At 51.7% G+C, this 22,011-nt stretch overlaps 4 protein-coding genes across 4 annotated transcripts in view; 1 reads left to right on the top strand and 3 right to left on the bottom strand.

Annotated features, from left to right (window-relative positions):
* Nucleotides 1–428, bottom strand: part of PpBr36_07132 (uncharacterized protein) — a gene marked incomplete at both ends in the record, with an annotated part of 1,127 nt that extends 699 nt beyond the window's left edge. Inside the window, 2 exons of the mRNA XM_029894270.1 lie at nt 42–131; nt 322–428. Coding sequence (XP_029748378.1) covers nt 42–131; nt 322–428 — 197 coding nt within the window. The remainder of the gene's footprint in view (nt 1–41; nt 132–321) is intronic.
* Nucleotides 429–3,579: 3,151 nt separating this feature from the next.
* On the top strand, nt 3,580–8,383 carry PpBr36_07131 (uncharacterized protein; the record flags this gene model as incomplete). The annotated part of the gene is made up of 4 exons (XM_029894269.1): nt 3,580–3,616; nt 3,971–4,035; nt 4,289–5,724; nt 5,753–8,383. Exon 4 carries the CDS (start codon nt 5,780–5,782, stop codon nt 8,381–8,383), a length of 2,604 nt encoding a protein of 867 aa, XP_029748379.1. The 5' UTR covers nt 3,580–3,616; nt 3,971–4,035; nt 4,289–5,724; nt 5,753–5,779.
* Nucleotides 8,384–8,971: 588 nt separating this feature from the next.
* Nucleotides 8,972–15,042, bottom strand: PpBr36_07130 (uncharacterized protein; the record flags this gene model as incomplete). Its single annotated transcript, XM_029894268.1, has 2 exons — nt 8,972–9,193; nt 9,283–15,042. 2 exons carry the CDS (start codon nt 15,040–15,042, stop codon nt 8,972–8,974), a joined length of 5,982 nt encoding a protein of 1,993 aa, XP_029748711.1.
* A 5,190-nt stretch (nt 15,043–20,232) lies between these two features.
* Nucleotides 20,233–22,011, bottom strand: part of PpBr36_07129 (uncharacterized protein) — a gene marked incomplete at both ends in the record, with an annotated part of 2,184 nt that continues 405 nt past the window's right edge. The window contains 6 exons of the mRNA XM_029894267.1: nt 20,233–20,721; nt 20,839–21,019; nt 21,088–21,295; nt 21,363–21,400; nt 21,471–21,774; nt 21,844–21,958. Coding sequence (XP_029748894.1) covers nt 20,233–20,721; nt 20,839–21,019; nt 21,088–21,295; nt 21,363–21,400; nt 21,471–21,774; nt 21,844–21,958 — 1,335 coding nt within the window. The remainder of the gene's footprint in view (nt 20,722–20,838; nt 21,020–21,087; nt 21,296–21,362; nt 21,401–21,470; nt 21,775–21,843; nt 21,959–22,011) is intronic.

Below are 22,011 nucleotides of genomic sequence, written 5' to 3'. Positions count from 1 at the left end.
GGGGGGGGTGCAGAATGCAACGGGTGGCGGGACAAACTTACCGCTTGTCGACCTGAGAATCTAAATCGGCCAGGCTGTTCTCGATTCGGAAGATGTCCATCAGCTCGGCGGAGAAGGACCGGGCGATGGTGCTATAGTTGGTTGTTCCCTTGACAGTCAGCGCTGCAATGCTCCCTTCCTTCCTCGCATGCCTCAGCAGTTATGGCATGGCGGAGATATGTATGCAAACCCCCGCTTAACCAACAATCCCCGCTTAACCAACAATCCCCGCCCAGTTGCTTTTTTAAGCAGCGTGCGAGAATAGAGTAGGGCCAAACTCACGAGTGCGGGCGGCGGCCATTGGGCTTCCAGTCACGGTCGAGTTCCTCGTCGCTGAGGACCGTTGAGCTGTTGTCGGCTGCTTGCGGGTTGTTCGTAAGGGATGCCATGGTTGGAAAGTGTGAAGAGAGGTGCTATAGCTATTCCTGCTGTTGTCTGATTTGCGCTCTTTGTTTAAGACACAAGCCTCCTGGATGAGGTTCTGCTCTAGCAAACTCTATAAGTCGACGGGTTGAAATTGTGTCTTTCAGGAGCTGAAGAAAACTAGCAAAAACAATGCCTCAGTCGAAATGATGATTTACGCAAGAAGCCGGGGGGCGTCGCTCTTGGTTTTCGTATTATTGTTTTTTTTTTCTTTCTTTTTATCTTTTCTTTGTCAAGGCGGTTGAGTCTCGCTGGATCGCAAGCCTTCAAGTTTAGGCGAGGAGGAGCGGGGAGGCAGGAGAAAGCGGGCGGCGCGATGCAAGCTTTGTTACAGTCCGAACTTCTGAAGGGTTGGGAGAAGAGAAAAGACAAGCATGTGCGCGGGCGCGCGTGTCAAGGCAAAGAGGCAGGTAGCAGGATCAATGCCAGAAAACAGCTGAAAGGTGAGACGGAAGGTGAAGAAAGAAAAGAAGGAAAATTGAGGAAACTGTTTAAAGGAGAAAAAAGGTAGCCATGCACAAGCCTTACATAGCTAGGTTGGTGGTGCATACAAAATAGGTACCTCATTACCAAGGGACGAATAATAGGGGAGGACTGGTGCGGAATTGGAGTGGGGGACAGGCATGCGCGCCTCGGTTTAGGGGGGCGTTCGAATGGAAGTGGAATGGAGAATTCGGGGGGTGTGCAAGTGGGCATGGGTGTGTGCGGGTGTGGGTGCGAAAGTGACTGGTGAGTGATGTCAGGGGCAATGACAAGGGTTGGCGATTGATTTGATTCAACTCATGATTTTGATTTTGATTTTCCATGCCCACCTGGATGGACATGGGCGCTTGTGTGTACACAATAGAACAGCACAGGACAGGACTGGGCAGTGCAAAGGTGCAGCAAAGCTGGAACAGAACAGCCAGCCGCTTTGCATTGCAGCTGACATGTTCCATGTCATCTTCCAACTGCAGCTGGAGCAGGTCAGTTTCGAGTGTCAAAGTAGGCCAAAGGTCAACCTAGGCACCTACCTGCCTAGGCAGGCATGCACGTCAAAATTCCTATTCGGCTGTTTGCTGGTTTGATCCTTTGATCTATCTCTCACCAGGGGGTAGTGCCCATACTACTGAACTACTCTACGTCCCCAGGCAAGTACACAATTAATTACAGTGATGACTGACCATGCAGACTTCTTGGATCCTTCTGAACGGGTGCGGCATTTCGGCTGGACCCTCCCTGAGTTTGTGGGTCTGAAACAATACCCAAAGGGACCAAGAGCCAAAAAAGACACCAAACCTGCGGATTGTCCTCCTATTTATTTCATGATGGAAATTGAAGGGTGGGGTTGAGGCTGTATGTACTGTGCTGGTAAATGGGAGGTTTATGCAAAGACATACAATTACAGGTAAGCTGCGAAAAGGTCAGTATCCACTGTTGGAGATCGGGTAGTAATGAACGCAACGCTGCGGCAACCACTTTAAAGCATTCCACAGCCTTCCGCCCCGGTAATGAAAGTCAAACAACCCATGAGCCGACGGGCTGCTCCGATACAAAGAATTAAGAAGAAGAAAAAAAAAACTTTGTATGATGATAATTTTCCTTAACCCATCAGCCACGCCCCGCCAAGAATCTCCGTTCCCCAATCATCCCCCTCTCGGTCCTGTCTAATAATATATTTCTTCTATGTGCATTGTAGAGGCAGTTGTCATGACACCCCAGCGGCGGTTCAGCGCATGTCACTGGTTCATCTCAGGAGATCATGAAAAGTTCAGCTTTCCAGACAATAACCACCCACCCTTCTAACCCCCCCGGTCTCTCGTGATGAATTTGTATTCTCTGTGACGAACGAAGCAAGGCATATTACGATCACTCGTGACGGCAAGCCAAGATCGATAAGGGTGCAGACATTTCGAGCTTTGCAATCGAGACTGAAAGAATGAATATGGACAAAGCAAGCTAATGTAAATTCAGAATAATCGGCCTAGCTGTTCCATCTCAGAATCTGCACTGGGAATCGGCCGCTTCGGTAACGGGTAAAAGGATTGATTGATTGGTTGATTGATTGATTGGGTACATTTTATACAGTATATAATTAGTAGTATGCACCCCGAGTCATTTCATTCTGACCGCGCAGGCGGCTGCGCTGCAGATTTAGTTTAGCTGCAGCCGATCAGTCTCTCGCTTGCTGAGCCTTCTCGTCCATTCTTTATGAGTTTCGAGAGGCGAACCCGTCAAGTCAAGGCTGTTCGGGCTCTGGACTAACAAAATAAAACTGAGAAAAATCTCAATTTTCTGTTGTTCACAGGAAATGAATGGATGATGATGGGAACGCGACATATAAGGCTAATAAGTGCGTACCGGCAGTCAACCGAGGAAATGGGACTTGAGACAGCATAAACGGCGACTTGTCAAAACCTAAATTACGAGCCCACTCTTGGCTGGCAGAGAGCGGGCCGAACGGATGGAGCGGACTGACGTGCACCCCTGGGGAATCTGGAGATTTCAGAGTCCGTGGAGAAGGACGCTTGGGTTGGTTGATTGAGCTTTGGCTTGGACGAGTTTTACCTCGACCCTCAGATGTCATCAACTCAATTCAGGGTTTGACAGCGACTTGTCAAGGAGTAGTTAGTGTTCATCGACTTGCTGGCTACCAGGTTCCTTGCCTGCAAACGTAGGCAACATAAATAGCAACCGCCCGTCTGCTAAGGACAGTTGGTGGGACGTTGGACTAAACCTTGGCTAGAAGCAGGACTTTAAACCGAGCGAGTTAATGTTAGTCAAGACCTAACTATCGAGAGGCTTTTTCACGCTGCGGCGCGCCCATGCCAGACGATGCACCATTGATCCTATCTATGCTACCACATGAGCGCCTTAGGATGTTATAGCACTGGACAATCCTGATATATGGCTGCGAAGTGCGACCTTTTGTTCATACTTAAACTGCATAGTCCTCCTTCGATTCTCTTGTCTTAAGAAGTCATGATTTAGGTAATTAGCTCCCTGACCTGAGCAGGTGTTAGGGAAAGACCTTTCGGAGAGTTTGATTATGCAGGCGCTGCAAAGGTAGATAAATAGATATAAGGTAGTCAATTAAGGGTACGAGCGGCAAGCAAGCTAGGCGGCAACATGTGAACTATGTCGGGACAGTTGAGCCAAACAAATTCACTACCGGGTACGTACCCCGACCTAACAAAGCTCTCCATTCAAAGCAAGGGTGGCAGTCAAACCCGAACTCTTATCTTATCATACCTTCCACGTCGTCATGAATTTCCAAGTCCCAACAACCCGACGTCAGCCGATACCTACCAACATGTGCAGGCTTTGCTTTCAACCAAGTTTACGACCAAAAGAAACCGGACAAAAAAAAAAAGTTTCGCGTTAATTAATTAGCTTGTCGGTTCAGCTTACACTCACCACTTCGACGCGCCAGCAGACGACTCCACGTGACTCGCGATCAGACTTAGCAAGCAAAAACTTGACAAAACATCGCCAACCATCAATCAGGTCTCAAGTCTAAAGATCTGAGTGCGTCCCCATGACATTTACCGATTTAATTTTGAGGGGATAGGTGACGCGAAATTCTCGCATCAGGTAAGTATTTGGCGTTGCTTTGCGCACAACTGACCCTTCAAAATCGCGATTTGTGACTTTGGAATTTCGAGATGGTCAATTGAACATTGCCGACCGAGCTTTTTTTTTTTTTTTTTTTTTTTAATAATAATAATAATAATTCTGCGGTCGCGTTATCGGCCATGGCGGGCAAACTAACCCGATCCTCCAACACGTTCCACTCAAAAACTGACATTCATTGCTTCGCCATCTGCAGCTCCCATAAACATCACAGAAGCTGGCGCCGATCCATCTTCTTCCGAGACGCGGTCGTCCCGTCGAAGTGCGGCGAGGTGGATTCTGGGGTATGTCCAACATCGCGGCATACACGCCTCTCGAGTCATTCTTGTTGTTCAAGGCCCTGTACGCCCGCGGCGTCTCTGCAGCCGTATTTGACGACATCTCGGCCGACCTTATCAACTACGAGTTCATCAAGGACGACGTCACCTACGATGTCGCCCGCCTGAGCCCCGCCTCCCTGCAGGAGCTCTTCCTGCATCTCTTGCGCGACGAACTGAAGCTCGCCGTCGACACATCGGACAAGGTCAGCGACGGCAGCCTGTCCCCGAACAAGAGGCGCAAGCTACAGGCGCCGACCCCACGCAACCTACAGGAGGCTGCCGAACACCTCCCCAAGGTGCCCGATGTGCTGCAGAGATTGTACAAGGAATGGAGAGCCCACCGAATCGCTTCGATTCTTGAGGATGAGCAGCGGTTCGATCAGATCTCAGCCGAGATTGCAAAGGCCGAGAAGGAGTTTGCGCTGGCAACTACAAACGGCGCAGGCGATGCTGCACCGCAGTCGCAACCCTTGGTTCCTTCACCATCACCAAGAATAACGCCTGTGCAGCAGGTGAGGAAGGATGGCGGTCAAGGGCCTAACGGAGTGCGGGAAGCCAGTGCATTACCTTCGTCGACCCCGAAGCAGACACCACACCAATTGGAATCGGTGACGAAGTCGAGGACCCCAACTCCCGTTCCGGCACCGCCAAGTGCAGTCGCAGACTCCGGGCGCGCTACTCCGCTGTCGCGACAACCGTCTCCTGCGCTGCCGCCCAAGCTCACGCCGGCACATGCCCAGTCCCCTCGACCTGGACCAGTCTCACTCCCTTTAGCAGTTCCCGCTCGACTTGCAGCCTCGACACCTCCAACGATCCCAGGTCATCAGGCTTCTACCCCGCCACGTGTTCCATCACCAGCTGCTGCCCTGGCATCAACGACGCCAGCTACAACACAACCACCCACCGGGCAAACTTCGCAAGCTTCTCCCCACGTGACACCATTGACTGCGCAGAGTGCAAAACCTCAGTCCCCGCGGCCATCTCCTGCTGCTAACAATCAGCCAATCGCGCCGCAGCCGGTCCCATCCCAGAATCATGCTTCTCTGCAAAACAACTCTAGGGCGGGAATGGTACCTCCGGGCCAGTTTGGGCAAGCCGCCTCGACGGCTGGCAGAGGTCATAATCCGCCACCACGGCCACCGAATGGAGCGGCGGCGTCACCGGTTCTCCAGCATCCGCAGGCAGTCTCTGCTCCTCCATCTCGGCCGATGGCGTCTCAGCAACAGCCGGGTGTGCTGCAGCGACCCGATGCTATCGGCAAAGCCAAGGCATCACAACCACCTCCACCACGCCAGGCCACACCAAATTCAACCCCGGGAACGCCACTTAAGTGGGAGCCCCCTTATCAACCTCAGCAGCCTTCGACCCCCCTTCAAAGACCGCCTATGCAGCATCAGCATATACAGCCAGCCAATTCTGTCCAACAAGTATGGACTCCGCAAGCACTTGCTCAAGCCCATGCTCAAGCTCAAGCTCAAGCTCAGGCTCAGGCTCAGCCTCAGCCTCAATACATACAACCCCAGGGGCAAGCATATCCTCAGTATCCAGGCCAGTCTCAGCATCAGCCTCAGGCCCAAGCCTTTGCGCATCAGCCAGCTCAAGGTCAGATACAGGCGCAAGGCCAGGGGCACACTCGCCCTGGTCACGGGCAGCCCTCCCCCGTACCGGCAACTCCTCACCAGGCTACTCCATCTTCTGCCAACAGTGCCAAAGGTCAGCAGTCTGCCCGAGCAGCTCCTCAACTAGGCCCAGCTGTCCAGCAGCAGAAAGGGATGCTCGTACCACCACAGCATGTTCCAGCACAGCCGCAGACACCGGCTTTGGATACAAGAAAGACTGTTCACAAAGATGTTGCTTCCCAAATTATGCAAAGGCAGCCAGGACAGGCCACGACACCTTTGTCGTCACAGTCCAAGGTTCCAACTGCCGCTACTCAAGCAATGATTTCGGCGCAACCTGGCGGGCCACAAGGGCCTGGACGACGACAACCACCGCCCAGCAACTCACCGATACCTTCATATGTTGCGTCTCAGTCTTTTACTAGCCAGGGAAAACAGATTCCTGGCCGTCCGCCCAATATACAGCAACAGCCGCAACAATCGAAGCCACAGCAGCCACATCCCACCCAAAATATCTCTTCACAACAGACTCCAAGTCAGCCCAACGCCAGTATTCAGCAAGCCGCAGTCTCAAATCATCGGCCGCAGCTGGTGCCGCGACCCTCAATGTCAGCCGCGCCAAGGCCGCCCATTCCTGCTGCATCTGCGTCTTCTTTCGTGACTCCTCAATCGGGAGTATATCCATCGCCACACCCCAAAAACCAGCAGCCATCAGCCTCTGTGTCTAATGAAACTCTCAACTTTCTCCGATCTACTCCCAAATCCACGCCGACCCCTAGTCTTAAACCTACACCGACTCTCCCGCAAACACCAGCAGGCTCAAATGATCTTGGCTATTTTGCACCTCGCGGTAGTGCCACGAGGTGGAAATCTGCGGTTTCTACGCCCTCGACACCAAAGCCTGAGGAGGCGACGAAAATGTCACTGCCGCCTATGGAGCCGCTCAGCCCAGTCCAGGTATCAGCAGCGCTGCCCCAGAACCAAAAGCTTTCTCCGGTGGTATCGACTGCCAAACCTGTGGTGCCAGCTACCGGGTCATCTCTGCCAAAAGCCCAGGCCAAGAACTCGCCAGTGATGAAGCTGGATGTCTCGACGCCCAAGCCACGGGGTAGATTGCCTCGAGGGAAAACGCAGGAACCAACCAAATCGCCGTCGGCCAGTGCACAGGGGACGCCTCAACCGGAACCACAGGATGAGATGCAGGTCGACGCGCCAGAGTCAGAGGCCGCGCCAGGGCCAGAGCCAGCTCCAGAGTCGGCGCCAGAGCCTGCACCAGAACCAGAACCAGAGCCAGAGCCAGAGACAGAGTCTGCCATCATTAAGAAGGAAGCAGAGACGCCTAGGATCCTTGAGGAAACCGGCGATACGACCGCCGATGAGAGTGGCCCTAGTAAACGCCAGCCGGGTACTCCTGGCAGTCAGCCAACACGACGTGTGAAGCGAAAGAGAGCCGACTCGCCGTCTGACGATCGAGTAGACACGACCATACCCACCCCTACCGCGAAATCTAGTGACCAACTTCCGGCTGGGACTGGGACGTCTAATAGCAGCGCTCCTGCGCAGGCCTCTAAATCCTTGCAGACCATGACGCGGAACCATGTGCGCTGGACACGAGATTTCCCCAAGATTAGTGCTTCTGCTCTGGAACAAATTACCAGTCACCGGCATGCAAACATGTTTGCCCACCCCATCCGCGAACGCGATGCCCCAGGCTATCACAACATTGTCCGTGGGCCCATGGACTTGAAGTCGATTAGGGCAGCCATCACACATGGTAACCGGGCGGCGAAACAAGCGGTTGCTAATCTGCCAAACGGAGATCCTGGAACAAGCATGGTTTGGCTGCGCAAGAGCGAAGACCTAGTACCACCACGGGGTATCATCAATATCACCCATCTGGATCAGGCGCTGACCCAGATGTTCTCCAACGCCATCATGTACAACCTAGACCCAAACCGCGGCCCAGGTCCATCGTTTTTGGAGGAATTAGATGAACCGACTGATGACGGCGCTGACGCAAACGCCACGGCGGCATCTGGGGGTGGTGCGGCAACCAACGTGCTCGGCTACAAGGTAGACGAGAACGCAGTTGTCAACGACACCATTGCCATGCATCTCGAGGTCGAGAAGCTACTGGAGAACATTAGGGAGGCTGAGAAGCAGCGTGCGGCTCCTCCGCCGCCACCTGCTGATGATGAGGATGACAAAAGCCATAATGATGCCAACGGAGTCACCAAGGCCGACCATGCTGACCATGAGACGGATCGTGCCGAGAGGGAAGGTACCGATGCAACTGAGGGTGAAACTCCCAGTGGCGCCACGGCTTCCAACACTGGCACAACGAAGAGGCGCAGGATAGCTCGCGGCTGAGAAGGGATCGATTAACATAGATGTTGATTATCAGAAGTGAATTTTAGTAACCATTGTTTTGTTGCATCATCAAGTGAACTTGTGTGTCCATGAGTCTGCCGTGAGAAACTCGGTTACAAATGCTGAGAATTCTATGATTTTTAAAAGCAAATTCAAGTCTTCTCATAGACTCATGCTCAAAACCACGTAACAAAAGCTCCAAAGCTCAACTCGGAACAAAATGCATTTCGACATGATATATTTGACGAAGTTTTTACGACTAGGAATGCATAAAACGTGGACGCGTATAACCGTCGCTCTCTCTCTATCCAAATGTCGATGCAATATTATTTATGTACAATTGGGATTAATAGAAGAAGCTGATGAGGGTGCAAACAAGGTTTGTGCTTATGGTTGGCTGATGATGCCATGTACATTTGTGTGCGCGCGTGTGTATGAGGGAGATAGTCCAAGTGACATGGCTTTGGTATAGGCGATTGAGAGGTAGGTACGTTAAGTGGTAGTAGGGGTTGGTTGCTCGGGCGGGGTTTATGTGATATGATGTGATATTGACTGTCAATTTGATGCTTCGGCGGGCGCTGAAAGCGTTCAGAAGAACCGGGCCAGCGTGTTGCTGAGGTCCACAAAGTCTACCGGCTTAGTGACATAGGCATCGAAGCCAGCCTGTATGCATCTTTCCTGAACGTCCGCCATGACGTTGGCCGACAAGGCAATGATGGGTAGTTTGAGTCCGTCAGGGTTTTGCTGCTCCCATTGGCGGACTTCCCTACAGGCTGTGTACCCGTCCTTCTTGGGCATATGTAGATCGCACTATCAATTGAGCAGGCCGATTAATTAGCTCCCGGTCATCTAAAAACTAAGTCACTCTCAAACCAACGTCTATACCAGACTTTACTTACCAGGATTAGCGCAAAGTAGCCCGGTCCGTGACCAAAGACCATCTCTGTGCACTCTTCGCCGTCCCGCGCCACCTCGACCGCCACACCAACCTTCTTTAGATACTTTATGAGCACCTTTTGGTTGATTGGGTTGTCCTCGACTAGTAGCACTCTGAGCCCGCGATTGCCCATCCGCTTCTCTATCTCGGCATAGCTCTGCTTCTGCGTCTCGACAATCTGCTCAGCTGTTGATCTGTTTCTGTCGATGCTGAGGTCCCTCTCCTGGCTCGGGTCGAAAATGACGGCGAATCGAGACGGCTTGACTGGCTTGTAAATATAGTTGACCTTGTCATCCGACATCAGCGCCTCGAACTCGGTTCCGGCAACCTTCTTCACTATGGCCTGGCGCTGGACCGAATCGGATAGTATGAGGACAGTCGCGTTCGAATTCAGCTTGGACCTCATGAGTTCGCCCATCAGGCCGATCAGTTCATCGGTGGACGGAAGGTTAACAACAACATGGGTAAACGTGACAGCGTCCGCCTCTCTGATCAGCTGCTGCGCCTCTGCAACAGTGGCAAGTGGCGTGATCTTGCGCGGAACCTCCTTGGGTAGCGTCATCTCGATGTGCTTGGTGGTTGCTTCGCGGCTATGAGTCTGAGGACTGATGACTAGAATTGAATATGTGGTGGGCCTCTGGCCATCGCCGCGCTGCTGTCGAGGCCCGCCGAGATCAGGGGTCAGCGTCGAGTTCGAGTTATTTGAAGATGAGTTTTCGGTTGACATGTCGGGCATTTCAAGCTTCATCTGGGACAGGTCTTGGCCACTTGCCCTGGCAGCTTCGCTGAAGTTCACTAAGCCTGCGTTGTTGGATGAGATTGAGGTCCTGGCTGTATCGTGCGTCTTGCTGGACCGAACTGAAGGATCCGAGCTTGCACTCGAGCCGGTGGCCGGGGATGTAACACTAGGATCCGTCGACGCCGGGCTCACCACCGAAGGCGAGTTTGCCATGGGAAGAGAGGGATGTTTGAATAGCCGCGCTGCCTGCAAACCTTCGGGTATGCTCGACGACGAGACGAGCTCAACTGACGATGATCTCAAAGAATCGGGGCGATCGCCATCCGTTGGCAACCCAAACTTTGCTGTGAAAGTAAAAGTTGAGCCTTTGCCTGGGGTAGCCGTGCCGTTCATCTGGCCGCCGTGGAGCTCCACCAGTTGCCTTGAGATGACGAGGCCCAGCCCGCTGCCTCCATGTTGACGAGTGCTGCTCCCATCTATCTGGCTGAATGGCTTGAAGATGAGCTCAGACTCGTCCTTGGTGAAGCCTCGCCCGGTATCTATGATGGAGAACTCCAGCATAATCTCATCCTCACCAATCTCATTGTCTTTAACAGTAGCAACACTACATCGGCTGAACACCTCACCTTCCGAGGTGAACTTGATAGCGTTGCCAATGACATTGAGGAGCACCTGGCGAATTCTGACTTTGTCTCCCTTGACCCAGGCCGGCACTTCTGGCTCAACAATGTAGTTGAGCTCAAGTCCTTTGGCAATCGCCATGGTCGAGACCAGCTCGTTCACGGCCTCGATCAAGGAAGTCGTATGGAACCACTCATACTTGAGCTTCATCATGCCAGCATCGACCTTTGACAAGTCTAGAATGTCGTTGATGATCATAATGAGACTGTTGGCGCTGGTGTGGATCGTGTTTGTGTAGTCTCTTTGCTCCTCAGTCAAAGTTGTCTCCTGCAAGAAGCTCACCATCCCCGAGATTCCTATGAGAGGTGTGCGAATCTCGTGTGACATGTTACTGAGGAACCTTCCCTTGGACTCCATAGCCTCTTTGAGCTTCGTCTCCAACAGTTTGTGGTCATTGATGTCGGTTGCGGAACCAAAGTAGGAGCTTACGCCACTTCCCCAGTTAACCCCGCCTATCTCGACGCAACGGATAAGATGCCATCTATACTCTCCAGTTTTGGAGCGTAGGCGAACCTCAGTAGTATAAGATATGCGTCCGCTGCTGTCCGTGCCCGCTTTGATCACGCCCTTCTTGGCCAACCGCAGAAGGTCTCCAGCCGAGGTCGCCTCGCTGCTAGAGGAGCTGCTAGAACTGTTATGTCTAGACAGCATCTCACGCAGTTTGGTGCTACCTGGGTTTTGTACTGGCCGGTTGACTGCTGCGGTGCCAGCCATGCGGCCGAGCCCGGGAGTCCCTGGCAGCGGCGTCTTCAGTGCAGTCGAGTCAAATGGCATGGGCGTATTCACCGCGCTCAACGAGAAATCCGTCGGGATGCGACACTTTGCCAGGTCATCCGGGTGGACATAGTCCATGAAGCCGAGGCCGAGCGAGTCCTCAAAACTCTGTCCAGTATATGAAAGCCACTGCTCGTTTGCAAAAGTGATGCCTTCATCCTCTGTTGCAGTAAAGATGATCTGGGGGATAAGATTGGCAAGAAGTCTATGTTTGGCTTCCGACGCCTCGATCTCTTCTTGACGAGCGGCCTTGAGCTCTGCTGTATGTTGATCATGGATATCCATGTAAGATCCAAGAAATTGCTGGACCGTGTTGCGCTTGTCACGCGTCGCTATTGCCCTGGCCTGGAACCACCGGTATGCATTGTCGAACCTCTTGATACGGACCGTTCTTGAGAAAGGCTCGCCGGTTCGCAGTGAGTACGTCCATGCCTTGATGTACTCTTCTCTATCGTCAGGATGCAGACTACCGTATGGATCGGCCGCAAGTTCAGCTGGTGTCACACCACGATAGACCAGGTATCTGCTATTAACCCACAGCATGTCTCCCGCTGGAGGTTGGGCGACGAAGACGTGGGCAGGTAGTGAATCTAGAATGAGGCCCTTGAGGGTGTCCGACGGAGGGAGCATTTCGCGGGGCACAGAGCCCGAGCCACTCCGTGAGGGTTGCTGTTGGCTCTTCATGCCGACTGTTGAACTCGGTGGTAGAGACTGGAAGGTGTGAGAGAAGTCGGCTCCATATGAATGTAGCTGGGTATGCTTGTGACCAGTGCGACTTCCTCTCTTCTGGCCCTCTGCCGAGTCTGTCGCTTTCTCGTTCTTTTCCGGAACCATGGATTGCAAGTCCTCAGGAGCCCGTTTGCCTGCCGACTCCTCAGACGGGCCTTGATCTTCGATGGCAGAGTCGTGGGCCCATTGCCCTTTGGTACCTGAGCTCCTTTTAAGGAATCGCTTCTCGCCGACAGCGCTCTCCCGAGAATTTCTCCTCTCCTTGGGATTCACTGCGCCTGGCGTGCCCGGGCCCCGTCCTGTCGAGGAGGTCGGCTTCACATTGAAATAGCTGTCGCCCATTCCTGAAGTTACTAGTGGGCTGGCAGCAACTTGGCGCTTCTCAGTCACGAAGCCCAGGTTGCCAACGTCCCAACTCGGCGTTCCAACAGCTGACCCTGCGGCACTGCGAGATGGAACCGAATAGTCACTGGGGCTGGTCATACTGCCGCCCAGCGACCTTTGCGATTCCGAAACCTCGCCTGACGTGAGTTCAAGTCCAACAGGATCCGCAATCAGCCGACCATCCGTGCCAAGACTGCTGCTGTACCGAATAAAGTCCGGGTTGCGCTTCTGGAGGCCTGCAAGCTCAATCTCAAGATTTGTATAATGCCGACAGAGTGAGAAGGAGGTTGCCAGGTGGGGTGCGAGGTGGGCCAGTGAATGCCTAAGGTTGGATGGGTATGGGATTATGGGACTGAGAATTGACAGGACTGCTATGGGAAAGTGCTTCTCCTTATATGCTGAGCTGGGAGACGCCGATACAGGCGTGGATGGATCGCCTCCACCTGCAGCACTCTTGTTGCGTATGTGTGACTTCCTCTCCAACGTGCTTGTATCAAGCTTGAAGGTAGCCGTGGGCCGTGAAAGTAGAACATGTGACAATGGTATATGAAGAACTGTCCATGAATTATCTACGCCAATGGTTTCTGGTGGCTTCAACGCTGTGTAGTCAGGGGGAGGGGCGGATGTAGGGTTGAAAGAATCTTCGTCAACAACGGCATCGGTGAAGAAAGGATTCTCAGATGGATCGGCTCGAATTGCTGGGGACGGGGCTGGCGACTGAGACCAAGGTGAGGGAGGCGCTTGCTCATACTCCTCATACTTAGGAGTAGGAGGTCTAGGCATATCTTCGTCATCCAGCCGCGACCCTAAACCTCCCTGTCTCTTTTTATCACCACGGCTACCTCCCTTTGAGCCCCTATACATTTGCGCACCCCCAAGTAATGAGGAGAGTTTCGAGAATGACTCCGGACGGGATCTTCTAGACTGCGGTTGCTTCTTGAGTCCATCTGGTGAGCGACTCCTCGTTCTCCCTTTGGTCTCCTCCACTTGTGCTGGCGGCTGTTGGTGGTCCAAGTATGGATAGCTGCGTGTCAATGCTATGACTTTGCCCCTTTCTAAAACTCTTCGAATGCCGTTATGGTCTATGAGGGGGTCAGCCTCAAAATCGAGTGCCTGGAGCATTGGAAGGACTCTGGCCTGGGATGGTGTTGGTGGTGCTAGGGTCGGGCCCCAACCTGGAACGTCGGCAACATCATCCGCGGCTGCATCGTGCTCTTCCAGAACCTTTTGGCTGAGTGCTGGACGGGATTCCCGAGCCTCCAGCTCTACTTCGGCAACCGTGACGGGATACGAGCTCTTGCTCCGTGGCATGGGGCTTGGCCTAGGAGAAACCGATGCGGCCGTATCCTTGGCGGACACCATGTTCTGCCGGCTTTCAAAAGAGGTAAAAGAGTGCCTGCTGGAGAGGTCTGGACGCGTCGGGGAAAGTAGACTTTGTAGATCAGGATGAGCGGTGATCTCAGACCTCACGTCCGTGCCGCTAGGAACTACACTGCTCCCACGTGCCATATAAGCCATGCTCAGGTCGTCCTCCCCTCTTGCATTGTATGTAGCTTTCTGGCCCCACGGTACGTTCTCAATATCGGTCGTATCGGCTGGCACCGCCAAAGTCACTCGCTCTGCCTTGTAAACCTCGGTCATTATCTGGACGACAGTCTGCCACCATGCGTCTAATCCAGGTTCCGCCGAAAGCATCAGAGAAAGCTCGTAAAGGTTGGGAGTTGGGAAGTCGCTTGGTTCCTCGTTGGACACAGATGCACCGTGTGGCTGGAAGGTGAGCGTCGAGGCAGGCGTCGATGGGTTCGAAAGGAGCCTATCGAGCGCGCTAGGAGCATCTTGAAGGCTGGCCGGGTTTGTCTCGGGGGTAACCGTCGGCGACAGCGCCGTGAAAGGCCGATGAAGGTGGGATGGAAGACCTGCCATGGAGGTCATGCGGGGAAACGGATACGAAGGCGTCCTGGCGGCTACCCCTGGCGTGGCAAGGCCGCGGATTGTGGCTGTTGAGGAATTCGTCGATGCATTCGTCGCAGGGCCAGAATCAAAGCTTTTGATTCCTGGAGAAGGGCTCTCCTCCTCGGCGATCGGAGACGGTCTCTTCGGACTACTTCTGGGCGGCTCCTGAGAACTTATGGCACTCATCTGTTTCTTCAGCTGTTCTCGGTAGGCGGCGAGTTCGACGGCGGGACTTGAACCCTCGGCGCGAGGCGCGGCCTCATTTTGGTTCGGGGCGGCGTCGCTTGTCGCCTTTGATTTTGAGGATAAATTTTGCGGCTTCTCGGTAGATATCCTCGCCTTGCTAGACTTCTCTGTGTTTTTGTTTCTGCCGCCAAGAGCTTGCGCTGGAGAAGCGGCAGGAGACCGAGGTTCTTCTGTGGGTGAAGAACTACCCATACCACTCTTCAGCCAGCCTGACATTGGGAATCGCTCATCTCCACGCGCAACCAGGGCGAGTACAGCTCATGATCCAGCCGCCCAAGGCCTCGGCGGGGATGTAGGCTGGCTGTAGCACGGCGGCGCGAACCCCGGGCGACAGGTGGGCAAATCGCGGTACGAGCGCTGTTCTCGAGTCCAGTGACGTGTGGGTAGCGCGGGCCTATCCAAAGGTCTGGGGGCGTCCAGGTCTAGTTCTAGTAGGCAGACGAAAAAAAGATGCCTGGACGATTTCAAGTGTCGGCTTGTTTTCAGTTGTTACGACGGGGCGCCGGTGCTACTTTTGTTTTATGCTGGCCCTGGCGTGAGTGTTGGCGGGACGGATTCAACACTAATACCAATGTATTATTTGGGGTGATATTAGCAGTATGACAGGTAGTCGAGTTGGTCGAACAGATGCAGATGCAATTGATCCGGGGGCCTGAGCGATCGTTATCCAGCCTGTTTTTAGGTCGTCGCGTGTGGGATTTGTTTTATTTTGTTTCGAGGGCACGATTTGGTTTTCAAGGCCGCAAGTATGGTAAGTTGACGACGGCCTCTTGCGATATGGCCAGTTTTCCACGCAATAGCCGTTGGGTGGGAACAGACGGGAAAAACTTAGCAGTAGGCAGCAAATGCGGCGATTGTCAGGGCGAAGCAGGGCGAGGAAATTCGATTGAGATTGGGAGGGTGGTGCGCTCAGAGTGGAGGTGAGGTGGGAAGGGATCAAGCTGTCCAATGACGTCAGTCAAAATGGGCCAATGGAGCCTTCTCAAACGGGAAGGCCATGCATGCAACGAGTCGAGCGTCAAAATCTCATTCAGGTTCAGTCTGTTGGCGGGAGCAAGCAGGCGCAGTAACCAAGCAATCGGTCGATTTTTTTTTTTCCTATTCTTCTTTTAAAAATAGCTTCTGGGCCTTCTTGCTGCCCTATGTTCCATTGATGCCCTATAGCTTGACTTGTATATTGTTTGGCATCTGTTTTGTTGTAAGTCCTGTATTGTTATTCTTGTTCATTATTTTTTGTTTTTCCCACTCCTTGCGTGGCTGTCATAACATGGGTATGCCGACTAAACGGTTTTGCGAGGAACGGTCCAAAAATCACCGCATTCATTGCCAATTTACCCGCAAAGGTATTTGGACTGGGGTAAAATAGAGAAACTGAGTCTAGGGGCGAAAAAGGGCGAAAAGGTCTGCTCCTTTGTAGTACTGATCAGGCCGATTATCACTAAAACAATTCTCATCTGTCATTTGAGGGTTGGTTCGCCGTCCCATCTTGACAACAGAGAGCTGCGCCTCCTGTCCCCAGAGAATCAAGGCGCCGTTGTGGATCCACCCGAGCAAGGAAAAGCATGGCAAGCGGAGAGCCAGCGCGATGCGCTTACCGCATAATACCGTAGACAGCCTAAGGTGATCAATCTACCTAGTCTTGGTTCCGTAATAGTGCCGTCAGCGCATTGGTCGGTGTACGTGATGCAGTGCGCTGCAAATGACTAGCGCGCGCGTGCGCATCCCCTGAATGAACATGTACGATTGATAATAGCGGCTAAAAGCCCCTAACTTTCTACTATTTATACTTGCTCTTGCTGATGATCCTGGGGCAAGGTAGCCGGCAGGTCAGAGATATTTATATGATGTTGAGGTAGATACTAATCTACTTTGAAGCTCTGCTACCTTAATAAATGCATGCGACAAATCGGCGATTATTTCTAACCCCGTTGCTCGTACTTGTACAAGTTCGTTTGGTCTGTTTCCTTCAGCTGAGCGAGAACCCGTGGGTCCTCTGTCGGCTTTTTTTTTTTGGCGATCGAGTATCAGCATCGATGATGACGTTGTGAATTGAGTGGCAATGTGGTATCCTTACCTGGCCCCACACCTATGAGAAAATTTAAAATACACGGTGTTACATCTTTGGAGTACTTGCTTGTAGGCACGGCACACCTGGCCAGAAATGGAAAACCTCTTTACATGGCAAAGTTTTTTTTTTTTTTTTTTTTTTTTTCTCTCATTGAAAGCTGATTATCCTGTGAGATAAAATCGGTATATACTTTACTCGCCCATCAGACCGTCTATGGTGTTTGTCTAGATAGGTATGGTACTGGAGATATCGGCTCCTTATATGCGAAATAGACTATTATTGAAGTAATAATTATGTCGGCCGCGGACATGTCAGAGTTGTTGCTTCGCATGCTCTACTTTTTCCAGCAACGAAATCCAATCTTTATCAAGGAATGGCGAACTCTCTCACTGCACGTGGTGGGGTGTCCAAAATGGCTTTCGTGGTTGTGGGTTTTCTCGGGCCCTTTCTCCCGTGATTTCACCTCCAAAATGCAGGGTTCAACCAGTAATTACATATTAACTTTCTTCCATCTTTGGTGCCACCCTCCCGTTCATTCGCTAGAAACAGGGCAAGCAGCTGGCTGTCTGTTTATGGGCTGGCCGCAACAACCTTGCGACTGACGGAATTCGCAGAAGGACAGGAGCAATCGGACTGAGCCGTCCGTCTCATCTCTCTTCGACGACAGACAGGGTTTTTGGGGTTTGGGTTGGGTTCCACAGCTCATGACTCGCGTCTGATTGGACCCTGGTTTTGATCATTATTTGATATCACTGTCGAACCAGGCACTTTCCAACAAAATCAGGAATCGCTCCGCAGGTACATTTCGCGATTGCTGCTGACCTCTCAGCCTCGTGAGGATCGGCAGTGGTATTCACTGCTCCCGTCCAATTACCATCCCTCCCAAAAGAGACGTGGCTGCACTGCGAACCATGCCAAACGCTTCGGGCCGCGCTCATGTACGAAGTCCGTTAGCAGGATCGGGATTCAATGCCTTTTGGCCTTTTCGATTGTTGATGATCGCGGTAATGTATGATGTGTATTCTCGGGTTACAGGCCGCGCCAGCAGGGAAAAGCAGTGGTTTAACTGGTTGCCTGTAATCTTGGGCATCGTAAATTCGGGCACCCTGCATTAAAGGAACCGTCGTTGGTCGAAACTGGTTGACTGCCGTGGTTTTAAAACGATTACCGGGTACTATCAGTTGTTGTTTCTGTAAAGATTTTATAAAGTCCTTCCTTACCTGCTTTTTTTTGGGGGGGGGCGGGTTTACCTCCTACACCTCACCCTTGTTCAGGCCTTGCAAACAAGGTCAGGCAAACGCATCCTCCAGCGCAGCCCACTGACGGCAGTTGGAACTTTTGGCAACCGGGACTTGGGATGGATCTCTTACTTGGCACGTGGTCAACGACTCATGCTCACCGGCGCATTCTGGAACAAGAAAAATCCCCGTCACCTTTGATGTTCTCGACACTAGATTTACCCTAAGGTCTCTTTCAACCCTCCTCTCCTACCATCAGCCAGCGCACTCTGCACAAGCCAAAACCCCTGGGGGAAAAAAGAAAAAAAGAAAACGACGATATAACACTCTGCGCTCGTGCAAGTGCATAACCAACATTCATTCTCCATATAGTGTGCCAACAAACTTTTTGAAATTAAGGTAGATCAAAATAAAAAAAAATGAGTTTATGTACAGAGTAATGCTTCTTTCTCAGAGCTGGCACAGATTTGCAATCTTTCATTGTTGTGGAGCCTCCGCACACCGAGAGATAAAAGGGATGCAGTTTACAGTCGCTTTTATGGAGTGTCTTTGATATAGTCCTACTTTGCGGACTTTTTCTGCCGCAGAGATAGATACCCACGCTGTATCTTTACTATTTACATACTATGTACAGCACGTGTCTACTATATTATGTCTCTCAGCTTGCCAAATCCGGTGCAGAACTTCCTACCTCGTGACAAGCATGCTACGTGTGCCTGCATTCAGGGCCGTTGACATCACAGGGTGCAACGGGACAACATAAAACGTACTTTGCTATACGCTGCCTTGACCTGGATACGGACGGGAGCCACAACCAAGGACGTTGTTATTCTGTGACCTGAACCAGCTTTTTGAATGTTTGTTCTCCGGGGTATCCATGCATCTGGGACGAACAGAGCACCACAAGAATCAGACGACCAGTCATTACGACCTTGTTTCTTCGGTAGTAGTTCGGCTCGATCGTTCTGTGGCTGTCATGGATGAGACACGACGATATACAGTGGCGCAAGGCAGCCCTGCTGGTCAATGAACGATAGCTTATTCTGAGACGGTGAGCTTGAATGTAACACCGCAGATCCCGGATGCTTTAACGCATCTACCACCGTATATATCTCGTATACAGAATAGTCACAGTTTCAGTCTGCATGAGCCATCGAGCATGCCGTCGTACTGTCCACACGGATAATAAGAATGGTGGAGTGATTAACATGGCTGGCTGCATACTTACGAACAACGGGGTTTAGTTGCATTCGGCCCAACACGTTGTCCCTGGAAAACCATCCACAATCTTGCCAGACTGCCGCTCTGGTTTGTTCAAGTGGCTTATTTTATTATGTACTTCATATGCTACGACAAACATTAAGAAAGTCAAGTCACCCTATGGAATAGAGGCCGGACACACGTGATTTAAACAGCAAATGACAGCATTCCAAAGGGTGACATGAACCCTACCCCCTGTCACAATCCACTCGTGCCTGGACTGTTGACCGGTCTATTTGAGGTATCGTAGGACACCATAAGTGGGTTATCCGGGTGAATGGATATGTAGCGACTGGAAATTGATATATATATATACTACTCGTTACCGGACACACAGAGTTTTTTTTTTTAATTTTTTTTTTAATTTTTTTTTTAATTTTTTTTTTCGAATTCCACCTTGGCTCCATCCTTGGCAAATCAGGCGATGATGGGTTGTATTGTGATATGAAGTGGTATTGATACGAGTATGGAGAAGCAAAATCCGCAGTAGACGACGGGCCAAATTAATAGTGAATACCATATAGATGGTTGAGTAGGTAGGGTTGTATTTCAGTAAGATGCTGGTATAAATAAAATTGAGTTCATGATGCGGTGCTTTTCGGAAATTGAGAGAGGGGAGAGAAAAGTGACAAAAAAAAAAAAAAAAAACAAACAAAGCAAGTCTAGGCAAAGCTTATGTTATTTAGAGCCCCAAACGGCCCCCGCACAGACCTATACGTACTCATAATAGAACTGTCATCCTGGGTTGATAAACTCTTACCCAACAAAGTTTTTCCCTAGACTTGTTCACTTTCACTAGAGTGTAACCCAACCCAACATACAATTCCTTGCACCAAAAAATTAAACCAGATAACGGAACTGCCTACGCATCCTCTCCAGACGCTGATCTTCCGAGTCGCCGAGCTTCTCCACAGCGGCCGTCTGCTGTGCAACATCGGCCTGAGTCTCCCATGCCGCCTCGCCCTCATCGAGCTTCTTGTTGAGGTTCTGAAGTATCCGGCGGAAGATCCAGCAGCCGACGGCGGTGATGACGAACATGACCAGCACGATGGTGTAGCTGAGGCGGTACCCATTTTCCTTGAGGTTCCACACGTATGAGCCGGCGACGTTGCCCAACTGCGAGAAAGCGTTGACCAGAGCCAAGGCGACGGCGCGCTTGGCGGGCGGGCGTGGGAAGGAGGAGCTGATCCAGGAGTAAAAGACTATGAAGCCGGCGTAGGATGATGCCTGGAGGAAGAGGGCCACATAACGGCCGGCTGTGTTGTCGGTTGCCATCGATATGACGAAACCGATGATGCCTACAAAAACAGGACCGACGATGTGCCAGAACTGGGAGTTACATAGCCCGCAACAGTCAGTGTCTGTTGTGGGCTGCTCATTGGAAACACAACAAAAACAAACATATAAATTCAAGTGGGTATGCTCCGGAGTCAGAAAACGACATACCTTTTCCTGAGTTTTGTCAGAGTGCCATGCGTTGATGAGGGACACTATGCAGGAGAAAGCCCATGGGGGCGAGCTCATGAGCAAGGTGGGAACGTAATCGAACCCAAGAGTGCCAGTCAAACTGGGGAAGAAGGCGTTGAAAGACAGGCCAATAACGTAGCATGTGAAGATGATACACATCCTGTTGGGGGAAACCAGGGGGTCAGCGTGTCGTCGATAGCGCAAGAAGCATCCTAAGCTGGAACTCACAAGTAGACCTTGAAGTCCTTGAGCGTCATCATGAGGCCATCAAACATCCCCTGCTCGGCCGAATCCACGTCGGCTTCTCCCACATCCTCCGTCATGCGCAACTGAGCAACATGACGTTCCTCCTCGGTGAAGCCCTTTGAGTTGTGCGGAAGATCAGGCAGGATGAACATGGCACTGATGGCTATGAGCATGGTAATTGCACCCTCGACTTTTTTATTATTTTTTTTTATTAGCAATGAGCACAAATTGTGGGCTAATTTCGCTTCTGAACTTACTCCAAAATAGCCATCTCCAAGCAGAATGACCGAGAACGCTATTTATGTTATATAAATCTTAGCAAGGACGTCCGCATCATGAGAGAAGACATGAGTTCAGATCCATACCCATGCATGTTGGACAAGACGCCGGCACCAACGAGGGCTGAAAAGGCGTTGCTGATGAGGTTTCCACAGAAAAGAATGGCGTTCCTCAGGGCCAGTTCTTTGCGGGTGTACCATTTGCTGAGGAGCAGCAGGGCGCCGGGCAGGAAAGCAGCTTCAACAAAGCCTAGGAAGAATCGAATGACCACCATGTGTGCAAAGGTCTGGGCGTTACCCGAGAGAGTGGATATAAGCCCCCAAAGAAGCATTGCACAAGCAATGTACAGGGATGGCCTTTCGATACGGTTGATAAAGATATTTGAAGGGACTGGTCAAGGAGTAAGCCTGCTGGTCGAGGTGTTCTCATTCTCAAGTTGGTCCGGGGGCGAACGCATACCCTGCATAAGAATATATCCCACGTAGAGAATAGAAAGACATGTTGCATATTGGTTGTACTCGAGGTTGAGATCCTTCTCAAGTGTTCCGAGACGGGCTGCCGCAATGTTGTTGCGCTTTTCATCGGTATCTCAGAGTTAGCTTCGTGGGGATACTATGAGCTCCGATT

The sequence above is a fragment of the Pyricularia pennisetigena genome, chromosome 1 (genome assembly GCF_004337985.1).
Source record: "Pyricularia pennisetigena strain Br36 chromosome 1, whole genome shotgun sequence".
Classification (NCBI taxonomy): Eukaryota; Fungi; Ascomycota; class Sordariomycetes; order Magnaporthales; family Pyriculariaceae; genus Pyricularia; species Pyricularia pennisetigena.
Note: the sequence above shows the minus strand (reverse complement) of the source record. Positions and strands in the feature narration are given on the sequence as shown.